Source organism: Semicossyphus pulcher, unplaced genomic scaffold, assembly GCF_022749685.1.
Source record: "Semicossyphus pulcher isolate SPU_LCO1_2020_fin unplaced genomic scaffold, fSemPul1.0.p SCAF_3, whole genome shotgun sequence".
NCBI classification, from domain to species: domain Eukaryota; kingdom Metazoa; phylum Chordata; class Actinopteri; order Labriformes; family Labridae; genus Semicossyphus; species Semicossyphus pulcher.
The window spans coordinates 13,558,499-13,581,683 of NW_027211704.1; the positions used below are offsets into that span (position 1 = coordinate 13,558,499).

The window sequence follows — 23,185 nt, forward strand, 5'->3', positions numbered from 1 at the left end:
ATTTCGACATCCCTCTCCACTCCAAAGGGGATCTTTTTCAGCTGCCATTATTAACGTGTTCCTATTTTCATAGTGAGCAGAAAATCATCTCCACCAGAAAGCTCCTGTTTCATCATGTTGTTTAGGACTATGGTCCATATTTCCTACTTAAAGTGAAGAGAAATACTGATTAAATGTTCTGTTAGTGCTCAATGTGTAAACTATGAGTCACTTTTTTTACTGCGTGTAATGTCAGACTTTAGGAAATAATTATTCTAGCAAGTCACTTGATGGAAAAACAACTTGCCTCAAATGTTTCAAGCAAAAATATTCTCCTGTTCCAGCCTCTTAAATGTGATCACCAGATGCTGTGGTTTCAGGACGGCTTAGCTAGTGAGTCTCCTCCAATTGTTGTCACAAACAACATAAGATTAGTTTAAAGATGGGTCAAAGAGTCTGAAGATCAAGCTAACAGTGACTTGAACAGAGCGGCAACTGCTGATTCACAAGGCAGACTATACTTCAAGCAATGTGTTGCTCCTCTAGACATAAAGTTTTCCTTATTGCATGTCATCATAACTTAATGGTGGAATCAGTCAATAATCAATGACTCCCAAAACAACTATAAACTTTCTCCACAACATCATTCTTTACATGAGACTACCAGTGACGGGCAAACACATGGAACTTGTGGTTTATGCTGTGAAACAGTAACACTTTCGTCACCCTCTGACGTCACAAACGCTCCTGAGACAGGGTTAGTAAACAGTGAAGATGTTACGGTGTTAGGTCTTAATTGTATCTATTACTCATTCAGTCTGTGTATCAAAGTCGGCACAGACAAATTTAGAACGATGTTCGAACGATGTTCGAACGATGTTCGAGCGCTGCTCGGACAGAGACGGGCGGAATTTGTAGCTGAGATGACGAGGAGTCGCAGAAGTTACCGATGGAGCATAGCATAGGGCCAGAAAGGGGGCGGAGACTAGCGTGTCGACATGGGTTTTGTTTTTCCATCAATCGAAGCTGAGGCGATAATTACCCGGGTCTACTGCAGAGTTATTTGACCCGGGTCTGAATGCTGATTGTAGCCTTTCCCAGTTAGCAAAAAAGCCGAGTGTTAGCGGGTGAGAGCGGCTTTATGCACGTAGGTGATTTAACTAAGCTTTGCGAGGTACGTAACTAAGTACAATGTTTGACGTTTGTAACTAAATTTCATAAATAACTCAACGTGGACTTTTGGTTCCACAGGGGGGACACAAAAGTTGTGTTCGTTTCACTCCATCAGCACGACCCCATCACTACCCAGATTTTCTACCTCTTTATACTATGTCACCTGACTTCCTCATCTGGTTCCGTCATAACCTCTACGGCCGCTAGAGGTCGCCGCACTACAATTAACATAAACATGGGTGGTAATAAGCAGCTTGACCATTACAGGTGTATTTTAGAGAGGATGGTCGGCCTGATTGTTATAACACTGCATGTCATTTTCACACTTATCTTCTAAATCTAAATAATTAAGGACAATATGTTTTAAGTAACAGGATGGATTTATGAAGCAAAGCTTTGTTTCTCTATAATTCTCTCCCTTAACCATCTACTCTCTCTGCCTCTGTCTTTGAACATTGTCAGTGTGATGGAGGGCTGAGAGCAAGATTAGAGGTGTTCAGGGGGTCAAGGTCGTACCAAGTAACATGTAGTGCCTCCTACGTCACCTAGCCACGACGTGAAGCGTAACTAATGTGAGTGGACTGATGTGGGCACAGGTAACATCTTGAGCCCTGGTCGTAACAAGTCTAATCCGCTCTCTGAGGCACACTCTCTCTCTCTCCACCTGCTGTATGAGAGAGGCTGAGAGGAGTATGAAAGGAGGAGGAGGTAAGAGTTTAAAAAAAAAAGTGTTGTAAATTATAAATAAGGCTGATAATGGAAAAGCGATTGGAAAATGAAAGATGGGCGAGGATCAGGCTGGTCATCGGCACCACACAGAGGAGGAGGATTGAGAAGGGACTGTTATTTTCACATATCTGTGAGCTGTTGAAAATGTGTCAGTTAATTAAAACTTCAAAGGCTGCAGGAAACTGCTGGATAACAACTGTAGGTATCGCAAAGTGCACAGATACATCCTCCTACTGCGGAAGCAGGACATGCAGAGCATTTACTAACTTAAGTCCTGAGGGCTTCTTCTCAACTCGCTCTCTTTTACACACACCATCCAGGACTAAACTATAAACTATGAAGGAGCTGCAATGGAGCAGACGCCTCTACAGAAACTCACAAAAGCAACATTTGAAAATGTGATGGAAAAGAGAGATTTTCAATTTCAGCATGAATAAAAATTCACAATATACGAGAGACACTTAACAGCACTAAAGGACTGCAGCTGTCATCTACAGTATATCCTGTTTACAACCCCAAAGAATTATGGGAGTTGTTTTGCTTTCCTAAAAGTTATTAAGATGCAAATGGAGCTGTTTCAATATTACACGCACATAAAGATACCAACTACTGGGGCCTACATAGTCAATTTGACAGTCACACACCCACCCACACACACACAGTTTGAAAGATGTTCCCTGTGTCTGCTCATTAGTCCACTGTGACCCTGAGCCAAGCCGCCTCATTAAGTAAATCCTGAAGTCTAGTCTGATAGAGGTCACTCTTTTATGCTGCTGCTAAAATTATCTTTATCAGGGGATTGTCTGGACATTGTTCACTGTCTTCACACAATTGATCTTGACAATAACTCTGTTAGAAAACCTATATAAGAGTATCCTAAATATGACATACATGACACGGTATATTAGCCTCTTGAGCCCCTTTCACACTCGACTCCACCTGAAAATGTCCCGTCATTACCTGTGTGGGCTGCATGTGAGAACGCACATCTCTGAATCCGTTGACCTGGACTTTAAACTGACTATTTCCTGACAGAACCCTTGTAAAAAGTCAGAGTGAAGATGCTGCAGTTAATAGTCTGGGCCTTACACAGCAAGTGGGCATGTTGGTGATATTGTTTTCCATTATTGTGTTTGTATTGCGGAGACATCCTTATAGATGTTGTAGTGATATTAAGCTAGAAACAGTCACCATTAATAAAGACTCCTCCTCCTCCTGCATGCTCTACCCGACAACCCTCCCTAACCAAAACAGAGTATTGCCACCATCTCCCGCTTGGTGGTACATGTGTGAAAAGAGCAGAGACCTGATTGTACAAACTGCCCAAAGTTCATATGTGAAGGTTTTGCAGACTTGCCTCAAACCTGCATTCTGTCTTATAGCCAGCAGGCGGCGACTCCAGTGGTTGCAAAAAGAAGCCCAAACGTGCGCTACCAGGGTGTGCTTTTGGGCGGGGCTACCTGTGATTGACATGTGGCCACAGCAGCCTGTGAATAGGATAGAGACTAAATCCGTATCCAACCCAAGTCTGGTTCTGAAAATCCAAAATGGTGGAAAAACTACTAAACCCACGGCTACAAAAAGAAGTTAACAAACCAGTGGGTGACTCAGTGGCTACATCCACTTCTTCATACAGTCTGTGTGTGACAGCAGTGAGGATCCGTTTCTCGCTGGTTCAGCAGATAAATAAACGTGCACTTATTGAGGACTTAGTGGTGTTCAGCGGAGACATGACTAACGGTGCATAAGTATATTGTTTCAGTTTGTGGGTGTCATCTCTGGATGGACAGTCTCACCCTGATCCTCCTCTCTGTCATGTGCAGTGAGTCACGTCTGTGAAGCACTATTATTACCGTCTGTCCGGGCTGGGAAGCAGAGATAAGCTGCAGTGGTGGCTGAGTTAAGGAAGGCTTAAGGAAGTATTTAAGGCTGAAAAAATAAAAGTTTATCCTCACTTAACATTTTCAGGTGAAACGTGTGGCAGAAACACTGTGAATGCCACTCCACTGATTACCTGTATCAAGTGACAGATACTGGCTACCACACTTCCTGTGTGGGATTAACATTTATGTATGATTGTAGGCAATAACACATTTCAAAATCACTTTATTATTTTTTTAGCTGTATGTCAACAATTCCACTTTAACTGAAACATGTCTTTTCCTTTGCGGGTCAGAAAGTTGTTGCACAGCTCTCTTGGGCAAACACGTCTGTGTTCACTTAAATTGTATTGCTTTGATTCACAATAGGGCAGCATGGTGATGCAACCTCACAGCTAGAAGGCTCCTGGTTCGAAACCCGGTGGCCTTTCTGTGTGGAGTTTGCACGTTCTTCTCGTGCATGCGTGGGTTCAGTCCAAAGACATGGGCTGTGTTCCAAAGTCCATACTAAACAAGCAGTGCGTACTGATTTGGCCAAAATGTGCAGTACGCCAAAAATACCCGGATGTCGTACTGATTCGGAAAAAATCTCCAGTATGCTTCGGACCAGTCTGCCACGCCTACTGTATCCCACAATGCAAAGCGCTGGAACGTCACAGCGGCAGTTGAAATGGCAGACGGCAGCAGAAGAGCAGAAGGGGCTTTTGTTAGACTATTGTTTATTTCCACTTTCCAAAACTTGAATATGGCGCTGGCGTAGCATACTGCAAAATAAATTTGAACAGTTCCGTACATACTGCGGCCGAACGCAGTATGCAGCATGTAGTACGCAATTTTGAACAAAGTCATGCTCAACATACTCTCAAGTGCCCGCAGCTGTGAATGCGAGTGGTTGTCTGTCTCTCTGTGTGATTGACTGGCTTTCAGTCCAGGGTGTAACCCCGCCTCTTGCCCAATGACAGCTTAGTTAGGCTCCAGCCCCCCCCTCCCCTGCGACGCTGAACAGGATAAGCAGTATAGATAATAGCTGGATGATTCACAGAAGTTTTAGAGTACGTCGCAGTCAGGATCTAAAAAGTTAAAACATCCTTCAAACCGCCCCACTTTCTAATTACTTTATTACAGCTGGCATGGAGCTGTTTGTAACGAGGTTGGCCTTGACACATTTTTAGTTTGAAGTTGATTAGCTCACTAAAATCTCTAAGTTTTCTTTCTGTCCAGCCACCAGAATTCAGATGAAAGACCTTTATGAATCTTTACTAGCAGCAGCGTGAGCGTCCTGGACTTTTCTTTGCCCTGGGTTTTCCCTCTCAGGCTGCAGATGCTGATGAAATATCCTCTGGCTTTAATTTGGATGAAAGTACTGCATGTACCAACTACTGTGCACGACTTCTGGGTAAAAAATATCTTTAATGTGTAATAAACTGGCACTATACACCATGATTTAAATGTACAGATTTAAAGCTGTTCTCCTTTAAAAATATCATTGAGCTGAACATTTAGCTTTAAAGGGGAGTTTTTGTCATGTTTGTCCAAACTGAGGTCCTTGAATTGACTCGGTCCGGTCCTTACATTAAATATCAGTACATGCTGATGTTTCATACACCTTCATCGTTACACATATGTACATCTATGTGTATACGTGGATACAATGTCAAGCACTAATGACCCTCACTTCCTGTGATGTTGCGCCATTGATTTATGCAACGTGAGTTTCTGCTCGTGGCTCCAGCTCTGATAAAGACGTGCCATGCAGTCAGAAGCACTCTCCGGTGTGGTGCAACACAGTGAAATCAGTGTTTCGGCACAAAAGTGAGAGAGGTGAGAGGAGAGTTGTCGTGTCCAGTTTTCTTTTAGGCCATGTGCTGAAACATGGAATCGAGTTTCAGCCAGTTAGAGGCATGCGTACGCTCTTTATGTCGGGAAACAGCTCAACAAAATGCTCATCAACTTTTTCTCCAGCACATCATTTTGATTCTGATTATCCATCTTTTGTCCTCACTGTCACTCACCACAAGCTGTTCGATCAATCACAACCAAATAAGTCATCTGACAACATTATTGGCAAACTACATAACCTACTTATTCTGCAAGCAAACAAAGGCAACAGGCTTTTTATTTCCCTTTAGAACTCATGAGGAAGAAAAACTGGGGAAAGGACTCCGAATGCTACAAACCAATTAAAGAGTTTGATGCTTCCTTTCATGCTTCAGTGGCTCGTCTTTGCCGGAACAAGATAAATACAATCACAATGTCATCTCGATTATGTCCTCTGCTCTGCTTAAAGTCAACGAGGAGGAACCTCCAGCATGTTCTCACTACTTCCAGTGAAAGGACAATGTTGTCTTATTATCTTCATTTAATGTTTTGTGTCTAATAAGATCCATATACATGTCAAGATGGGGGATTAGCAGAAGATTAGAAAAACGAGAGTGTTTTTTGAGGTGTAAGTCAACGGCTGGATTCTCGTAGAATCTTAAGACGACACATAAAATGTCGCTCAAAATGCTGGATTCATGTGTCAAAAAATAACATCTCCAAGTATCGGCAAAAGGGTTTTAAAATATATGCTTCATCCCAGTTTGTTAAAGGAACATAGAGTTAGATGAGAATAATTGATATCTCTCCCGTGTCTGAATCTCAAGCTACAGTCAGCAGCCACCTAGCTTAGCTTAACCCAAAAAGTGGAAATGTGAGGAAATTGCTAGCTTAGCTCTGTCAAAAAAGTAGTGTCAAATACACCAACACACACACATCTAAAGCTTGCTAACAGACACATAATATCATATGTATTTTAACTTTAAAAAAATCTAAGTGTAAAACTTGTGGTTTCAAAGGGGGTCATGTGCACTATTTCTTGGTCGGGAGCACTGACTTCCGTAACCCCCCTCTGGTGGCCTGGTCACTTCCTGGTTAATTTAAGTTCCAGGAAGTGTTCCGGCACATTCTCTCTCTGTCTCTGTGTGTGAATTCCTGTATTAGGTCCTGTGTGCTGTTGTCTCTCTAAAATACATAGTCTTAAATATTTGTTGTTGTGTTTTAATGTATTATACCAGTCAGCCCAGATGTTTAACATTCACATAAAGCAGGTGTAGTGCTCCCCATGCTAGATGGATTTGTACCAGTGAGCTAATTCAAGATGTCAGATTAATAATTTACACCTGTAGATTTAATCCTGAAGTGGACCATAAAAACATGTTCTCTATTGTCTTATAATTCAGTTTCAACCTCTGCATATTAATAACTTCAGAATAATCTCACAACAGATATTTGACTTGCACAGGTGCGACCATCAACATTTCTGATGGTTCCATTCAATTCTCCTGACCCAGTGAGCTTTAACACTGTGACAGTGTGTCCCTTCATTATTTACACGTGTGCTAGCCTGAGAGCCAGACAGATCTGCAGCTCATGTTTTATTCGCTCCTGCAGATGTGTTTGGTCCCCTCCTGCTCAGACAGATACCAGCTAACCCGGCCATGATCCAGCCAATCACTGCTGTTCTTTCTGATACGGGATGGGTTTAAGTTCCTTTGAGGTGTTTTCGTGAAGCTGATGTGGAGTTGGGCAGTATACTTTCTCTATAGCCGCTTTCCCACTGGTCAAAAAACCTGCAAACACCTGGCTTTTTTGCTTAGTGGGAAAGGTTACAATCGGCATTCAGACCCGGGTCAAGTGACTCAGCAGTAGACCCGGGTAATTATTGCTTTGGCAATATTGGGAACACAAAACCCGTGTCGACGCGCTAATCTCCGCCCCTTTCCGGTGCGATGCTATGACGCACATAAAAGTTCCAGCTGCTGTCGCGTAAATACAGAAGAAAAACATACAACGCCGAATCTGTTCTTTGTTTCCTGCAAGATGCAGCAACACTGTCACGACAACGAGGTGAGAGAGTTTATTCTGATCCGAGCAGAAAACGAAACAAGGGGACAACGAGACCTTGTCTCCAGCGCGTTTGTAATGTCAGACGGTGATGCGAAAGGAGTACACTCCACTGGCAATGGGAAAAGAGACAATCGGCATTTATTAGCGGGTCTTCCCGGGTCTAAAAAACCCACGTCAACGTGCTAATTTTGGTAGGAAGGGGGTATAATAGAAGAACAAACACCTGCGCTTAAAGCTTTTGTTGATACAAAGTCTTTGCTGTACTTTGTGAGATTATTGCTTGTGTAACATCACATGTTTTGTTGTTTTGATTGGTTGTAGCTATGCAATTGTGTTTTGCTTTCACTGAAAAACTCTGTTGGCTCACAGTAACTTTTAGTCTCTCTGTAACGACACACACACACAGCTTAAACACAGTAGCTGTGTTATAATCCAGGGGCTGCATCCTGAGAAGGCCGTATTTGAAGGCAGACTGTGTCGCAGCGGCACATCGGAGGCTGTCCCATTTCGAACGCTCCTTCAGATGCGGCCGACAAATCGTCCACCGTTTCCCTGGAAGCATCCATCGGGTCCATCCTTCATGGTCCAACATCAACAAATCATCTTTAAAATAATTTGCTAAGTTACATACCGTTAGTTATGATAGCTAGTTAGCCAGCTAGCTACCTGTTGCCAGGCAACAGCAGCAGCGTTTGGTTACGCAATGGTAAGGGCAGGAACAGCTGGTGACGCAAACAGGAAATCCTCCGTAGACCCGACCGTCTCATGTCAGATCTACGCAGGCTACAAATGACACAACCTTTGCAGCCCGTGTCCTTTGAAGGCTGCAGCCCCTGAATTGACACACCCCTTCAAACATACACATCTCATTTAAAGACGTAAAGAGGAGCAGATTGATGGTGTCAAATGAAACGGGGTCAAACTGTTCATAGATTTACACTCGTAAAAAGGGGCCAGCTCAGCCAGCAACTTATGACAACTGATGCTTTTTGGTACTTTTACAAGTGTCCAAATAAGGAGAAGCTTGTATCTAATGAGAGGACAGGCGGCATAGCAAACGATGCCTGAAGGACAAAATTCTGTCTTATTAAAGCTAATTATTTCTCAGGCTGATAATGAGACAATCTGAGTGCAGCCAAAACAACTCTGCAGCTTCCATATTCAGATTCACAACACTTAACTGGACATCCTGCAGCTAGTACCCTGGTCCTATCCTGTATTAACAGCCTGTCACTGCAAGAGGACCTGGTCATATTCCACACCCACCTGCCTCGCCGCTCACACTGCCCCAGCACACACACACCAATCACACACACAAACACACACACTTTAATTGCAGATACTATTCCAGGACACTTGTCAATTAGAATGTGTGCAGATTTTAAGAAGGAGAAAAACAAATGTCGAGCAAGACGCTGACAAACAAAGACATCTGAATGTGTTTGGAGGGGGAGTGAGGAAGGAGTGAGTGGGAGGGTGTGCGTGTGTTTGTTTGTGTGTGTACATGCACGAGTGAAAGGACCAAGAAGGAAGGGACTGTGTGTTTTCTGGAAGCTCCAGGATAAAAACTGATTTATTATTGTTGTTGACAGAAACAAAGGGGGATTGCTTGGCTTTATTTCTTTGAAAGAACAGACGGATGTGTATCAAAAAGAGGTGCTGAAGTGTGACTGTGCTAATGTTTGGTCAGAGTCCACAGGTTTGATATTGAATTAAGCTTTCTGGGCACAACGCCAGCTCAGAGCTCTGAGAAGCTGTGCAGCATGTTGACATGATGATATCTGACTTTAATCCGAGAACATGGACACTTGTTTTTGGTAATTAAAGACACAGTTATGTGCTGTTAATCTCTATTGAAAACATGAGCATTGAAATGGCCTCTTTTCTGTGCTATAGCTGATATGATTTGCACATAGGCCATTATCTCGGCTATTTGGAGGAAGATGGGATACCTCATGATATGATTTAATCCTTGATCAAGTCTAGACTTAATTTTTTCAACACCAACTATAATTTTTCTTATTTTTAAGACAAAATCAGGTGGATTTAGTTATTGATCATTATGTTTCAAGTGAATTTCAGTCTAAAACTGTGGACACGTTTCTTATCTGCAGTGACAAACCTTACTTTGACTTGCTTAATACAACCTGAGGAGCAGCTGTCACCTACCTAATAAAAGCAGTTTCACTTCTCTGGCCGCCTTCTCTCCGTCCTCTCGCAGGTTTTTATCGATCATCTTTGACCTCTCCGCGGCTGCCTTATCCTCGGCGCTCACCGTACAGCCCATGGCTCCAAACGCAGGGGCGCACAGACCACTTGTGAAAAATAAAAAGACGCTTCAATGCTAATGGAGTCAATGTGCCAAGAACAACGATAGACCTCTGCCTACCAGAGAGGAAGAAAACAGCCGATTCCGGAGTTTTACGCACGCGTAAAAAGTCCTGCTCTCCTGCTAGAGTAGGCGCTCAAAGCTGAAGCAGATACGCACAAACCATCAGTTTGTTTCGCAGAATCTCAGGCTGTTACCGCTGCTCCATTTCGACACTCTCAGAGCCCTCTGTCCTGCATCATTGACAGGCTGGGATGCCTGAGCTCGCTGCTCCACTGCACACGGCCTGAAAGCAGGTTCGCTCCCTGCTGCAGTCCTCGTTTGTGCCCAATTAGCCTCCTCAGATATTCCTACGACAGTTGGAAAAAGGCGAGCAGTCCCATCAACGTCACTTGGCGGACTTGTCGCGATAGTCCAATTAAAGCAGGTGAGCTCCTCACGGTAGCTTCTGCGGAACCAATTAGATGTGAAGCCAGTGAGGCGTGATTTTGAAGAGTGCGGTGTGCAGACTGCAGTGGGCGCTGTGCCAGCTTCAGTCCCCCGTGTTTCTTCTGGATGCAGCCCCTCAAACGACAAACACAACACGTATCTGCAGTCTGAGCTGTTCTCACTGACTGATGAACCGTTCAGGAGCAGGTTTGTCTTTCCAGAGAAGCAGGGCGGGCTGTTAAAATGAATAAAACGTCTTTTTGTCACATGTTTATGGAATACCTCGGCACATTAACAGGCTGAGACGAGAGTTGGTTAACAGCGCCCTCAAGTGGACACAAAGAGTTTTCTCTGGAAGGTCAAGACGGTTACAGGACCACATGTTCTGCGGAGGCTTAAGGATATATTAATAATGAATAATACCTATATTTACATTGTACCTTTCATACAATGCAGCTCAAAGTGCTATATTAAACAAACAAAGGCTACAGATATTCAAACGCACTTAAAACGGAAGGAAGTAAAACAACAAATATTCCAAAATAAAAGTGTGATCGTTTCACAACGGAAATTTCTCTCATCCTCTCCGTCATTCAAAGACATAGCCTACAAGTTAATGGGGTAATTTAAAAGATATTGAGCAACATAGTTCAAGATATACTGTATGAATGTGTTAAATTCAATATGCTTTAAGCTAATTGACCTCTAATGTGTTATTTCATTTTTGCTGAGTCACTGTTGCTGTTCAAAAAAGGGCCCATGAGACACGAAAGGTTATTCCGTTACATTTGTTCTTATATGAGGACTTAGAGGCCTGTGGGTTTCTGACACGGGCACTATAATCTATGTCCTGACAGTATTTTAAGCATAGGGAAATCAAAATGTGTTATTGTGTAATAGTGTGTTGACATAACAGGGTCAGCAGTGAGGGATCAGGATGACCTTAAGTTCAGGTTTAGTGTTTTTTTGTAAACTCAGTTTAGCCTTGACGGATGCCGCAGGAACACTGACAGGAATAAATACACTCTTCTTTTGAAATAGTCTATGTACAAAAAAAAGGCGAGTTTGGCGGCTTAAGGTGGAATACTGATGAAAAGCCTAAATCCATTAAATGGCATAAGAATTATCTTGAGTTGAGGGGAAATAATGACAACAGACACAATGTAAAAACATCTACAATTATTTTATTGCCAAACTAAAACTGTCCCTGCTATTTACACTTTACAAGCTACTGTAAATATGCATCACAAATATAAAAGGTTTACATTTATATATACATTATTTATATAAAGCCATGTCTTATTCACCAAAATTCATAAACCTTATTATTCTTTTATAGTCGTGTCATGTCTGTAGATTTAAGTCCTGAACAACAGCTATAATAAAATATCACATCGATCTGTTTAGGTAAATGAAAAAAAATGCATGTTTGATATATTAGGTCTGGTACCGGTTTCAAAGTTAAAGGCCTTTCAAAGCAGTAGGTAGTCAGTTGTTATTTTGGCATGATCCCTTAAAGTGAAGAGAAACTCGGTTCACTAAATGTGACAACTTCATTAAACCACAACAATCACTGCAAATAACATTGGGGGAAAGCGAGGGACGGAGGGTGATAATACACACTTCCTCTGCTGTTGTTCATAAATTATCCACAAAATCAGGAATCAAAACTGCTTAACAAACACAAAATAGAGTAATATATAAATAAAATGAGAGAAGTGGTGATTCATGCAGGACTTTCTGAGGCCTGAGAGTTTTAATACAATATAAAACCATCTTTGGGTGAGAGCAGCAAATATATGTTATATTTCTCTGAGTTTAATTGTCCAGTTTTAAAAATCTGTTTTTAATTACTGATCTATATTTCTATATAATAAAATGCTTCTGTTATCTACTTAAAAAAATAGGTTGCAAGTTGTCAGTGACATAGTTGGACGAAAAATTCACCTGAAGAATTACTGACAGTTTCCATAGTAGCTCAAATTACCGGGCCTTCACTGACAAACTATCACAACAGTAATATTTGAAACATGATGTAAAGTAGCATCTACAAAAGGCTTCATAATACTAAAATAACACTATAATAACTATAGCACAGATTTGAACCTCAACACGCTTCACAATAAGATGCCAAGTGTACAGTATTACAATAACATCCATGTATGACAGTGTCAGCAGGTGAATCTGCAGGTCACTACACCAACTACATAGGGACGGGACGTGACAGCATGCAAAACGTTAACCTCAAAATAGTAGACAAGGGTCATAGCAGATCATATACTACAAACCAGCACAGCAGAGACGTTACGGAACAATTTTTAAAAAGCGTTATACATCTTAAAATGAATCAATCTCTGCCACACCCACCAGTGGGTCATATTTAAAAACTCCAGGCATTGTTCAAATGCAGAGAGCGTGGATGGGTTCAAGCAGATAACAACAACAAAAAAAAAAAAAACATTTTCTTAACGTACCATTAATGGTGTCTAGCCAAGAGAGTGATTAGATTTATCTGTGTAGGTTTTGTCACTCAGGGCTTAAATAAATTAGATTTTAGCTGTTGAGAGACTTTAAATGGGCTGGTAGGCTGTTTTTATTTAAACTTGACAGAGCCAAGCTAGCAGTTCCCCCTGCCTCCAGCTACGCTAACTATGTCCTGGCTGTGAGCATTAGGTGATAGGTGATAAATGGCTGGTTTGTTTTAACCTGGTAGGAGCCCAGCGTACAGTTTTTACCCATGTTCAGTCTTTATGTAAGGCTACACTAATTAGTTTTAACCTGGTAAGAGCCCAGCTAGCAGCTCCCCCCTGCTTCCAGTCGTCATGCTAAGGTATGCTAGCTGTCTCGTGGCTGTGAGCATCAGAGGTAATGGATAACTGATTTGTTTTAACCATGTAGCCTTGGAGCCTACATAACATCCCTGCTTCCAGTCTTTATGCTAAGGTATGCTAACTGTTTCCTCGCTACGAGCTTTAAAGGAGTTGGTATGCTGTTTTTTTTTAACCTAAACAGAGCACGGCTAACAGTTTCTACCTACCACCAGTCTGTATGCTAAACTACACTAACTGTCTCCTGACTGTGAGCTTTAAAGGAGCCCAGCTAGCAGTTTCCCCCTGCTTCAAGTCTTTATGTTAAGCTATGCTAACGGTCTCCTGGGTGTGAGCTTTAGCGGTGATGGATAGCTGATATGTTTAAGCTCAGCTATCAGTTTCTACCTATTTTCAATATTTATGCTAAGCTATGCTTACTGTCTTCTGGCTGTGAGCTTTAGAGTTGTAGAGATGTAGGGCTGATTTGTTTTAACCTGGTAAGAGCCCAGCTATCAGTTTCAAAGAATAACTGTGAGGGTAAACTTGAGCTGTTATTAAAAAAATCATGGTCACAGTTTGGCAGAGTTGTGCTAAGATCAGTTAATTGTTTTGGCTCTTAAAATATTATCATTTGTTACACTTTGCCTCTTCTATAATGTAAGGTAAAACAAAAAAACGAATATCATACATAAAGTACTTTGATCATTAACTTCATCATATACAGTAGTTAAATATAGTCCATTTGAATTAAAAACACAGATATAGTAGCTAAATAAATATACACTCCTGTTTCTTACTGCGTGTTGGTGTGCTGTTCCAAATGCTAAAAGGCACCAGGGTTTCTGAAGAAAGTTAGCAGATCTGGAACAAAAGCTTCGACTGTACGAAACTTCATAACTACTCTGGCAATCGACATGTCCTTAAAGCACTTTCCTTGTTTTATTTTACACCTGGATGAACAGTTCTGTGCCGCTGGTTAATCATGAGATCATCTGACTGTCCTCTTTTGTGCGTCTTACAGAAAATAATTAATATTTATGTAAAAATAATATGAGTTATTCTACTCTTTCTCTCTCTATACATCTTGATGCGTCCTGTCTTCAGCCTAAAAGACAATCATGCCCTTTTCTCCTGTACAGTACCAGCTGCAGTTGTGTGTAAATAAAGAGGAAGCGACAGTAAAGGACCGTGTCACCATCATGGATGGACCAAGTCGCACTTACAGAAGGGAATTTAAAACAGACCCTGTTAAGTCCTGATTATGCATAAAAACTGCTTTACAGTAGGTTAATTCAATTTTGTTCAGATATGTGTTACATTCCAGTCGAAGAGTTAAACTAACTTGATCAATATAAATGTGATTCCAACGTACTACTCTGTGTATTTTATTCTGTTAAGGCCCAGGCTGTGTGCTGTATGTTCCCACTGAGGTGATAATGCTCCCTTTACATTGAGCACTTCTCCCCCCCCCACCCCCCTTTTTCCTAAGCTCACACACACACTGTAGCAGCATCTAGTGGCCTCCTGCAGCATGGCCGCCCCCTGTAGTCCAGTCGATGAAGATGAAGCTCAGACTCATCACCATGAAGGAGACGCCCAAAGCAGCGAAACAAGCAGCCTGAGAATAAAGGAAAACAAACAGTTAAGCTTTGTTACCACTGCTATCAAGTACTGTGACAAGCAAAAATGCACCTGTGTCACCAAACTGGCGTAATGCATGATCGAAGGGAGACGGATTTAAAGGTCTTACCAGTATCTTCGGGCGGGAGTTCATGGGTTCGTCTTCTTTAGGAACGATGCGGATGTAGAAGACAGCAGGGAAGATGAAGATGAGGCAGGGAGCAGATGTGGCACCTGTAAAGACAGAAAGAGAGAGGGCTGGTTAAAATAATCATCCAGTAATATACAGAAAGTTTCATTCATTTCCAACTGCGTCATGTACGGTGTGTGGTGGGTTACAGAAGCTGTAGGACAATAGTAAATGTCAGTCAAAATACATTTCTATGACTATAAGGATTATTAAAGCCCCCCTCCAGTGAAAATCAAGTGTTTAACCTTGTAAACATCTCCATGTGGTGTTCTTCATGCGCTACAAGACATATCAGGGACAACATAAGCAGTCATCTCCATGGCTGGGCCTGTCTGCTTTTAAACTGCAGTGCACCAAGGACAGGCTGAACAACACGTTTTCAGATTGGCAGGTTTGAGACGTCACAAACCTAAGGAGCCAATTCCGTTGATGGACGGGGTGACGCTATGTGTATCATTATGTGTAACCTATGGCAACCACTTCGGCGATGCGCGAGCCAGCTGTAACCGTCTCACTACTGACTACTAACGTTACTCCTGCAAATGACTACATTTCAAGCTAGCTAAGTTTCAACAAGTTGCCACTAAACGATGGCAGAGACGTGTTTTGTTTTCCCGACGGAGGGGGTGGTTGGTAATTTGCATAGTGGGCGGGGCCTATGCAGATTCTGGAATTTCTAATGAGGGAGAAGGAGGAGATGCCTTGGGAGGATTTTTACATGGTAATTAAACGTATTTTGCAGAAAAAACATATCACACACAATTTATTATTTCAAACAGAGCATTTTATTAGTCTTAAAACATGACTGGAGCTGGCCTTTAATAAACATGTGGTATCATATTTATGGGTTAATATCAATACAAATCAGCTTGCACTGACCCTTAGACTAAAGGATATTTCTCTGTGACATTAGAATGAAAAGGTCTTATGTCAAATTCAAAGAGGTATTTCAGCAACTCAGAAAAGTTTAAATTAAGTTTAACAAGTTTCATTACACATTAGTTTATTCTGGTTTGGTGTGGGATAAATACATTAATTTAAGGATATGATACAGTTATTCAAAGGTACTGTTGTATTTGACAAATGATCACACAGTAGACTTTCAAAGAGATATCTTGCAACCAAGTTGTGGTGACACAATAGTAACTACATTTAAGTAAATACATTTCAGTGTGTTTAATGAGTCATTTCTTTTTGTTCTCATTTATTTCTCATTTTTCTTTATTATTGACCTGTACTTGCCCAATAGTGGGGCCAAAGGGCCGAGTGGTGGGAGTCAAACCCCGGGCGGATGCGGCGAGGACTTTGCCTCTGTGTCAGGGGCGCCTTCTCGACCAACTGAGCTAAACCACCCCCCCTAAATGACTTGTTGATGGATCATTGTGGAATAGGGAAAAGTTTAAAGCACCTGAAATAATTTTGATACTGTGTACAAAAGTTGACAAATAGACTTATTGTGACCGAAGGTGAGAAAACAAAGAGCCGCCTCATGTGGAAAACTCTAGAAGGCCTTCTTGGCAAATTATATTATTAACTGGATATTTTATTTGCTGTTTTTTTTTTTACTCAAAAGAGGTGGAGATAAATTCCCCTGTTTGTAAGCCCTAAAGAAACACAAAGGTGTTGCAAACAGCTCCATAAATTGCATAATTTCACCTTGTTTTTTCTCTTTCTATATATTGCAGAAAGAGAAACTCCCCCATGCGTATCTCAATGCATGCATGTGTTTGTCAAAGCTGAACCTGCTGCTTTGAAGATGCCCTTGTTGATCCTTCACTTGTTTTACTTTCATCTCTAACCTGTGAATCCTGACCGCAAACCTGAGGACAGAGCGCGGCAATAATATTGACTCAGGTCGTCAGCAAACACGCAGCGGTCACATTTTCTTTTTAGTTTTGCTTTTTATGGTTTTTGGTTTTTGGAACTAGAGAGCTTTAAAAAATAACAGACGGTGCCAGGCAAACAGGAGGCTTCGGCCTGTACACAGAGACTGAATAAGTAACCCTTGATCATATTTACAATACAAGAGGGCCATGGTGATGGTGCTTTGTGGGCTGTCCTCATTTTACATATTCATCTTAACATTAACTTCATGTTCGGTGCTTTACTCACCAATGATGCCGAAGATTCCCAGGATGTTCGGAGCAAATATCACCAGCATGTTGATGAAGGTGAGCAGGATGAGCGCAATGGCGGTGTGACGCAGCCAGTTGAAAGACTTGGTCGGGAATAACATCTGCTGGATGGCTCTACGTACCTGTTAACAGACGCAGACGGAGCATTCGATAAAGAAATAAAAGCAATATATCATATTTATTGATCAGAGAATGAATCCACAACAGACTTACAGGGAACAACACAATAGGCACGGTCAGAGTCACAGCAGTGAGGACGGCCACTCGCACGCACAGGATCAAAGTGTCGTACGGGTCGATCCGGCTGTAAGTGTGCAGCAGTTCAGGCTCAACGTTGCCTGTGGAGATAAAGAAAATATATCATATTAATAAAGTTTTCTTATGTGAAAATCACTCAGTGATACGGCCTTCTAATACTCGACAGCACAATGTCACCACAAGAGGGCGCTGTGGCTCTATGTGAAGGAAGGGGGGCAGATACTGCAGCAGGAAAAATAAACTTTTTATCTTTGTATCATTGTATCACTGGGAAATACAATAAACAGTTAGCCTCAGCGAGGAAAATCAAGAGTTACAACCGGAGCCAACCGTGGACGTCACACATGCAGCACTGTCTGGATATCTGGGAAGTGTGCTCCCGCAATTACCGTTTATCGAGAACGAAACTCAGATCTTCGAGATTAAAACTTTAACATTGAGAGTAATTAGCATAAAGGCTTTTAAATGTCAGAGTCGTCTTGAACTATTCCTGTTGAAGTATTTTTTCTCCCAGTTCTCAGCACTATTCATCTTTTAACACTAAGAAACTATTAATGCACAGATGGTGTAAACACAAGCTCCAAAGAAGCGCCAGGGACATCACTCACCTTTAAAGGTCAGGTAACCAAAGAGAGCCGCCAGGAAGTACATGGTGTACATGACGAGGATGGACAGGTTGGACACCTTCTGCATCTTCTTCTTTGTTGGACTAAAATCAAAGAGTTCAAAGTTAAATGTCTTAATTTGCACGCTATCATACAGTATGCTGCAGGTTGCAGAGGGGGGGGACTCACTTGCGGAGCTCAGTGTAGATGGGCAGCACCTCAGGGTGGCAGACAAAGGCGAAAGCCAGGATGGGAATGGTGTACGCTGTCTGTGAAGACACATAGTGACTTTCTGTGATTAGAAGTATAACCGAGCAGCCAAATAATACGTGTGGGAAGGCCTACTTGCGAGAGCACCTGCAGACTTGAATGTTTGTGGGCTTAATGTGCGAAAAGGATCCAGCTAAGCAAACTGCATCGCTTCAGCTGCCTACCTGTGAGTTCATGGTAAACATGCGAGGAGAGCAATCCTCCTCCTCGTGAACCAGGCCGTTGGTGTACTCGTGGGCGTGGCTGGAGACGTTCAGCGCGAGGTGAGATGCGGTGCTGTTGGATGCGTACTCCTCAAACGGGCAGGGAATCTGGAACTTCTTATAGATCACCTGCAGGGATGGGAAAGGGTTAGAAAGGCAGGGGTATAATAGAAGAAGAAGAAGCATGTGTCGGAGTCAGTAAACAAGGGCTCTAAATGATCGCTGCCAGGCTCGAGACGTTTCACAACAGATTAGTGGGACTCAGCCTTTAAGTACTTTCAACCTTTGATGTGTCCGAGCAGCGCTTATACTCGCCTTATCAAACATAGACGCATACCGCGGCAAATATAGAGACGAGGGTGGGAAAGGGACCAAGGTGGGAAAGTGTGTGCCAAGACGACATGCCAGAACAAATGAGGCTGCATGTGAAGAGTCAGTGTGGTGACGTGGACCAACTTACCGCGCTGAGAAAGAACACCATGCAGCTGAGGGAGAAACCACTGGTGTAGCCGAGGTAACCTGAAAATAAACGGGAAGAGACGGCTTACTAAACTGAACTGATTGAACCGAGCTTTTTGAGGGCTCGTTCAGTTACACAAGAAGTCAAAGAGTTTACGGTCAGAAGGTTTCCCGCTGCCTTCTGCTAAAAACATCCCAAAACTGCCCCTTTATAGTGACCTCACAGCACCATGAGAGCAGAGAGAGCATGTGTACTCCGTGTAGTAATGAAAGGAAGGGATGCTGTGATCACGTCGGGGACAATTACGTCTGATTGGGCCCCTGCTGCGTTCACTGCCAGCGGTGGGATAAAAAAAAAACCCACTAATTGCTTCTCTCGAAGGTAACCGCTTCATCAAAGTGTCATTATTTAGCTTGGATCAGATTCAAGAGAGAATCATCTTAATTAAAAGATAAAAACGTTTCAATAAAAGAATGTGGCTTATGTTAGGTATGTGTTAGGTAACTATGTTGGAGTGTAATGAAAAGAGCAAAGTACTTCAGATTAATTATCTAAAGCGTAAGGATCTAAAACGAAGCTTGAACAAAAACAGACTATAGTTAAAGACAGAGAAGTGCAAGGACATAAATGATGAATAGTGTGTTAAAAGAAGCAGGCAGGAGCTACAGCACGGCACTTAAACTGGAATTTATGGAAGCCCATTAAAAAAAAAAAGGGAAAACACTGATGCTCAGTCAAACCATTGCTTGGAAACGTTTAACACAATGAGATTTTTTGCTATCTTTAATCCTTCCTGACATAACTGTTGACGGTAAACAGATAGCATGTGGTTAAACTGTTTGTGTTCTGTCTTATGAATAGACTCTCAGTGCTTTAAAGCTCCTGTGAGGAGTTTTTCGCTGGTTATGAAACAAACTGAAATTGAATCTGATGACTCTATATGACCTATTAAAGCAAACCAGACCATCAGCCACAAGACTGATTATTTCTATGTAGTTATTTTATGCTTAACACTGCTGGCGAGGACTTAAAGACACTTAAAGGGCTAGTTCGCCGATTTTCAACCTCTGTCCTATCATGCTATTATGGGGAGCTAATGCCATTATAGTAGAACTTTTTTTTTTTTTTCGCTCTGTGCCTTTTGGAGGAAGCTATCCGCTTCTTCAATGGGCCGTGGAAAACCTCCGCCAGACTACATAAAACTCATCATCTGGTGGAGGCCAGGGAGCTTGCTAAACTACACTTCCTCAATCTAGGAAGCCCGCCTCTGATGTCATGTCTCAGTCAAAATCATCAGGTTTGAAATGTAGACTGCAGACCTGAAGATTTTTTAGACAATCCACCGGTATATTCTCATTGTATTTCAAATTCTGTACCGCTCTGAGACGTTGTCTGCAGCGAAACAGTAGTATTTCACTCCAGCCTCTCTCGCTGGGCCGTTCCTTTCAGAGGGAGTGGCGCAGTGCACGCTGGGTGTTGTAGGAATGCAGAATGGGCGAAACCATGAGCTGTTTGTACAACTCTCTCCACAGCTATGGCGCCAATTTCAAATATTATTGTTTCTATTGATTACAGAGAACACCAGCTTTGACTGACAGTGGCTTTTTCCGGTCGCAAATTGCTCCTTTTAGCATGTACAGCACAAAATCAGCAAAGAGATAAGAGGTACAGCTTTGTCCACACGGGGCGCCAAAATCGACACAAACTGAAAGTTCCTCAGAGGAGCTTTAAGTATTCTATTGTAGAGTATGGGTTTGTATCACAAACAATGTATATACTTTGCTTAGTATGTAATAATTGTGACTTATATTTTATAATGCCTTTTGGCAGATTTAGGCTTCTGTAGAACGAGGACCAAGTGGTTTAAGTTCAGGAGAAAATCCTTAGCTCTTAAAAAGGATCGGTAAATTTGGGTAAACCACAAAAGACTGTACAAGCCCTACTCACCAAGTTGTTTCATCAGAGCCAGGGGCAGGATGATGCTGGCAGAGACCATGATGACCAGGTAGTTTCCATTCATGTACCACAGACTGTTTGGAGAAAAATCCAGTTTACTTTGGGGAGCTCAATATTTCAAACACTGGCACAGAGACACAGCACACAGAGGGAAGGAGACAGGAATAGAGTGGAAGGTGCTGATGGTGTGAAACTGTTGGTTCTACTTTTCCTGAAATCTGAACGAACTTGTTTGAATTAAACTGTTAAACTGTTAAACTGTTAAACTGTTAAACGGTCTCAGTGGTTGACGCGCTGCTTTTGCCAGACCAACAGCAAACCTTAGGGACCGTCCTTGGCCTCGAGATTGTGGAAATAAAACATGTCTGTTTATGTTGCTTTCCACAAGAACACTTGGTTAGACTGTTACATGACTCTGATCATTTATGTTTTAGTTCACAGCTGCAGAAAAATAAGCCTCAATAACACAGAACTGCAGAAGTATATAAATAATACCATGTCTGTCCCTCTTTCTTTCTTTACAGCCCCCTAAAAATATCTCTATTACTCACCTCATACCAAAACACCTACAATAGTTTCCGTCTGAAAGGCATTGCTTCAACGCTTTTGGATTAAAGCTGTAAAAACGTGCAGGCATGGAAGGACATGTCCAATCTTAGCCCTGCTTCCCCTTCAGTCCAACGCAGGAGCATCATCAGCTATACGAGGACACCACACATGTCCTCCCTTTAAACAGCCCTGCTGTGAATGCCCTTCATAAAACACAACTCCCTCACGTAACCTAAAAAAGACGCACGGCATGTTTATTCTGAACGCATGTGGACATGTTGGAGCGGGGACGCAGTCGGAGGCCGCTGCTGAGTGTCTGACTGGTTGTGTCATGGTGGTCTGAGAATAAAATAAGATATTCTGCAAGCTTTTAATCCTTCCCGACATAACTGTTGACAGTAAACAGATTGTATTTGGTTTAACATATTGTTGATTATCATTTGAACAGACTTGTCTCAGTCCTTGATGTGGGAAACCACCAGTTTAGCTACTGGAGCAGAAAAGACAAATACTCCTAGCTTCTCTTACGAAAACAAATCTGGGATAATCTCAAACATTAGCAGCACCAGCAACAGGTAGTTTAGAGACAGGCCTTCCAAACCATTAGACCGCTGTCTCCTAAAGCCTGGATAGTGTATATTGTATAATCTGTGTATAGAACGGTCTTTGTGTCCTACAGCCCCTTTTTAAGCTCCTATGCCCGTTATTCTTAACCCTCCGAATGAGACACAGCCGGCAGGATCAGCTGTCTGCCACGGCCCTACAGGCCGGAGCATATCTGTGGCTCACAGTGGTTCCCAACCTGGGGGGCGCCAAAAATCGCTGGCGGTGTGCGAGGCTTTTTCTGTTGAGATTGTCGAGATTAGACTTGCACATATTAAATAAAATCATTAAAAAGCACTAACTTGGTAATCAAAAGTCTGTTCAACCCAGGTTTTCTGACCCCCCCCGGACCCCCCCAGTACAGTAAATATGCACATTTTAGAGTGGCCTTTTATTGTGGCCAGCCTAAGGCACACCTGTGCAATAATCATGCTGTCTAATCAGCATCTTGATATGCCACACCTGTGGCCACCCGGATGGATTATCTGGGCAAAGGAGAAGTGCTCACTAACACAGATTTAGACAAACTTGTGAACAACATTTGAGAGAAATAGGCCTTTTGTGTACATAGAGAAAGTCTTAGATCTTTGAGTTCAGCTCATGAAAAATGGGAGCAAAAACAAAAGTGTTTATATTTTTGTTCAGCATAGATTTGGAATGAAACACTTTATTGTTTTGGTGTAAGTGTGTGCGGGCTAGGGGACAAGGAAAAAAGGTTGGGAACCACTGATCTATGAGTCTAGATCTGTGTGTGTGGGTGTGTGTGTGTGTGTCAGAAGGAGTCCCTTGAAAGCAGGGGAAGTAACGCGTATCACAGGTCATGTCCTCTTTAGACGTTTGGTCATTAGGTCACTGTAGACGATCAGCTTTCACATGCTGGATGAAATGTGGCTGCAGAGCTGCTCAGGGCCAAGTCACGTCTCAACTCAACCCAGCCCAACCCACGTCAAATAGAGCTGCAACGTTTAACTTATTAACTGACTACTTGATCAAGTAAAATATGTAGTCATTTTTAAAATGGAAAAAGTCAAACATTTTCCGGTTACAGGTTCTTAAATGTATGCATTTGCTGCTTTTGTAATTTTTGATACTAAAATATGAGTCTTTGGGTTTTAGGCT

General features: G+C 42.2%; 2 protein-coding genes across 3 annotated transcripts in view; both read right to left on the reverse strand.

The window, feature by feature from the left end:
- gnai2b (guanine nucleotide binding protein (G protein), alpha inhibiting activity polypeptide 2b) overlaps positions 1 to 10,591 on the reverse strand; it is a 44,167-nt gene extending 33,576 nt beyond the window's left edge. Inside the window, exon 1 of the mRNA XM_069677514.1 lies at positions 9,819 to 10,591. Coding sequence (XP_069533615.1) covers positions 9,819 to 9,936 — 118 coding nt within the window. The 5' untranslated portion in view covers positions 9,937 to 10,591. The remainder of the gene's footprint in view (positions 1 to 9,818) is intronic.
- A 980-nt stretch (positions 10,592 to 11,571) lies between these two features.
- Positions 11,572 to 23,185, reverse strand: part of slc38a3b (solute carrier family 38 member 3b) — a 32,503-nt gene continuing 20,889 nt past the window's right edge. For both annotated transcript variants that reach the window (XM_069677872.1, XM_069677871.1), the window contains 9 exons: positions 20,906 to 20,988; positions 18,959 to 19,017; positions 18,460 to 18,627; positions 18,215 to 18,294; positions 18,029 to 18,129; positions 17,376 to 17,500; positions 17,140 to 17,284; positions 14,968 to 15,071; positions 11,572 to 14,835 (listed from right to left, as the gene is read on the reverse strand). In XM_069677872.1, the coding sequence (XP_069533973.1) occupies positions 14,731 to 14,835; positions 14,968 to 15,071; positions 17,140 to 17,284; positions 17,376 to 17,500; positions 18,029 to 18,129; positions 18,215 to 18,294; positions 18,460 to 18,627; positions 18,959 to 19,017; positions 20,906 to 20,988 (970 nt within the window). In that variant the 3' untranslated portion in view covers positions 11,572 to 14,730. The remainder of the gene's footprint in view (positions 14,836 to 14,967; positions 15,072 to 17,139; positions 17,285 to 17,375; positions 17,501 to 18,028; positions 18,130 to 18,214; positions 18,295 to 18,459; positions 18,628 to 18,958; positions 19,018 to 20,905; positions 20,989 to 23,185) is intronic.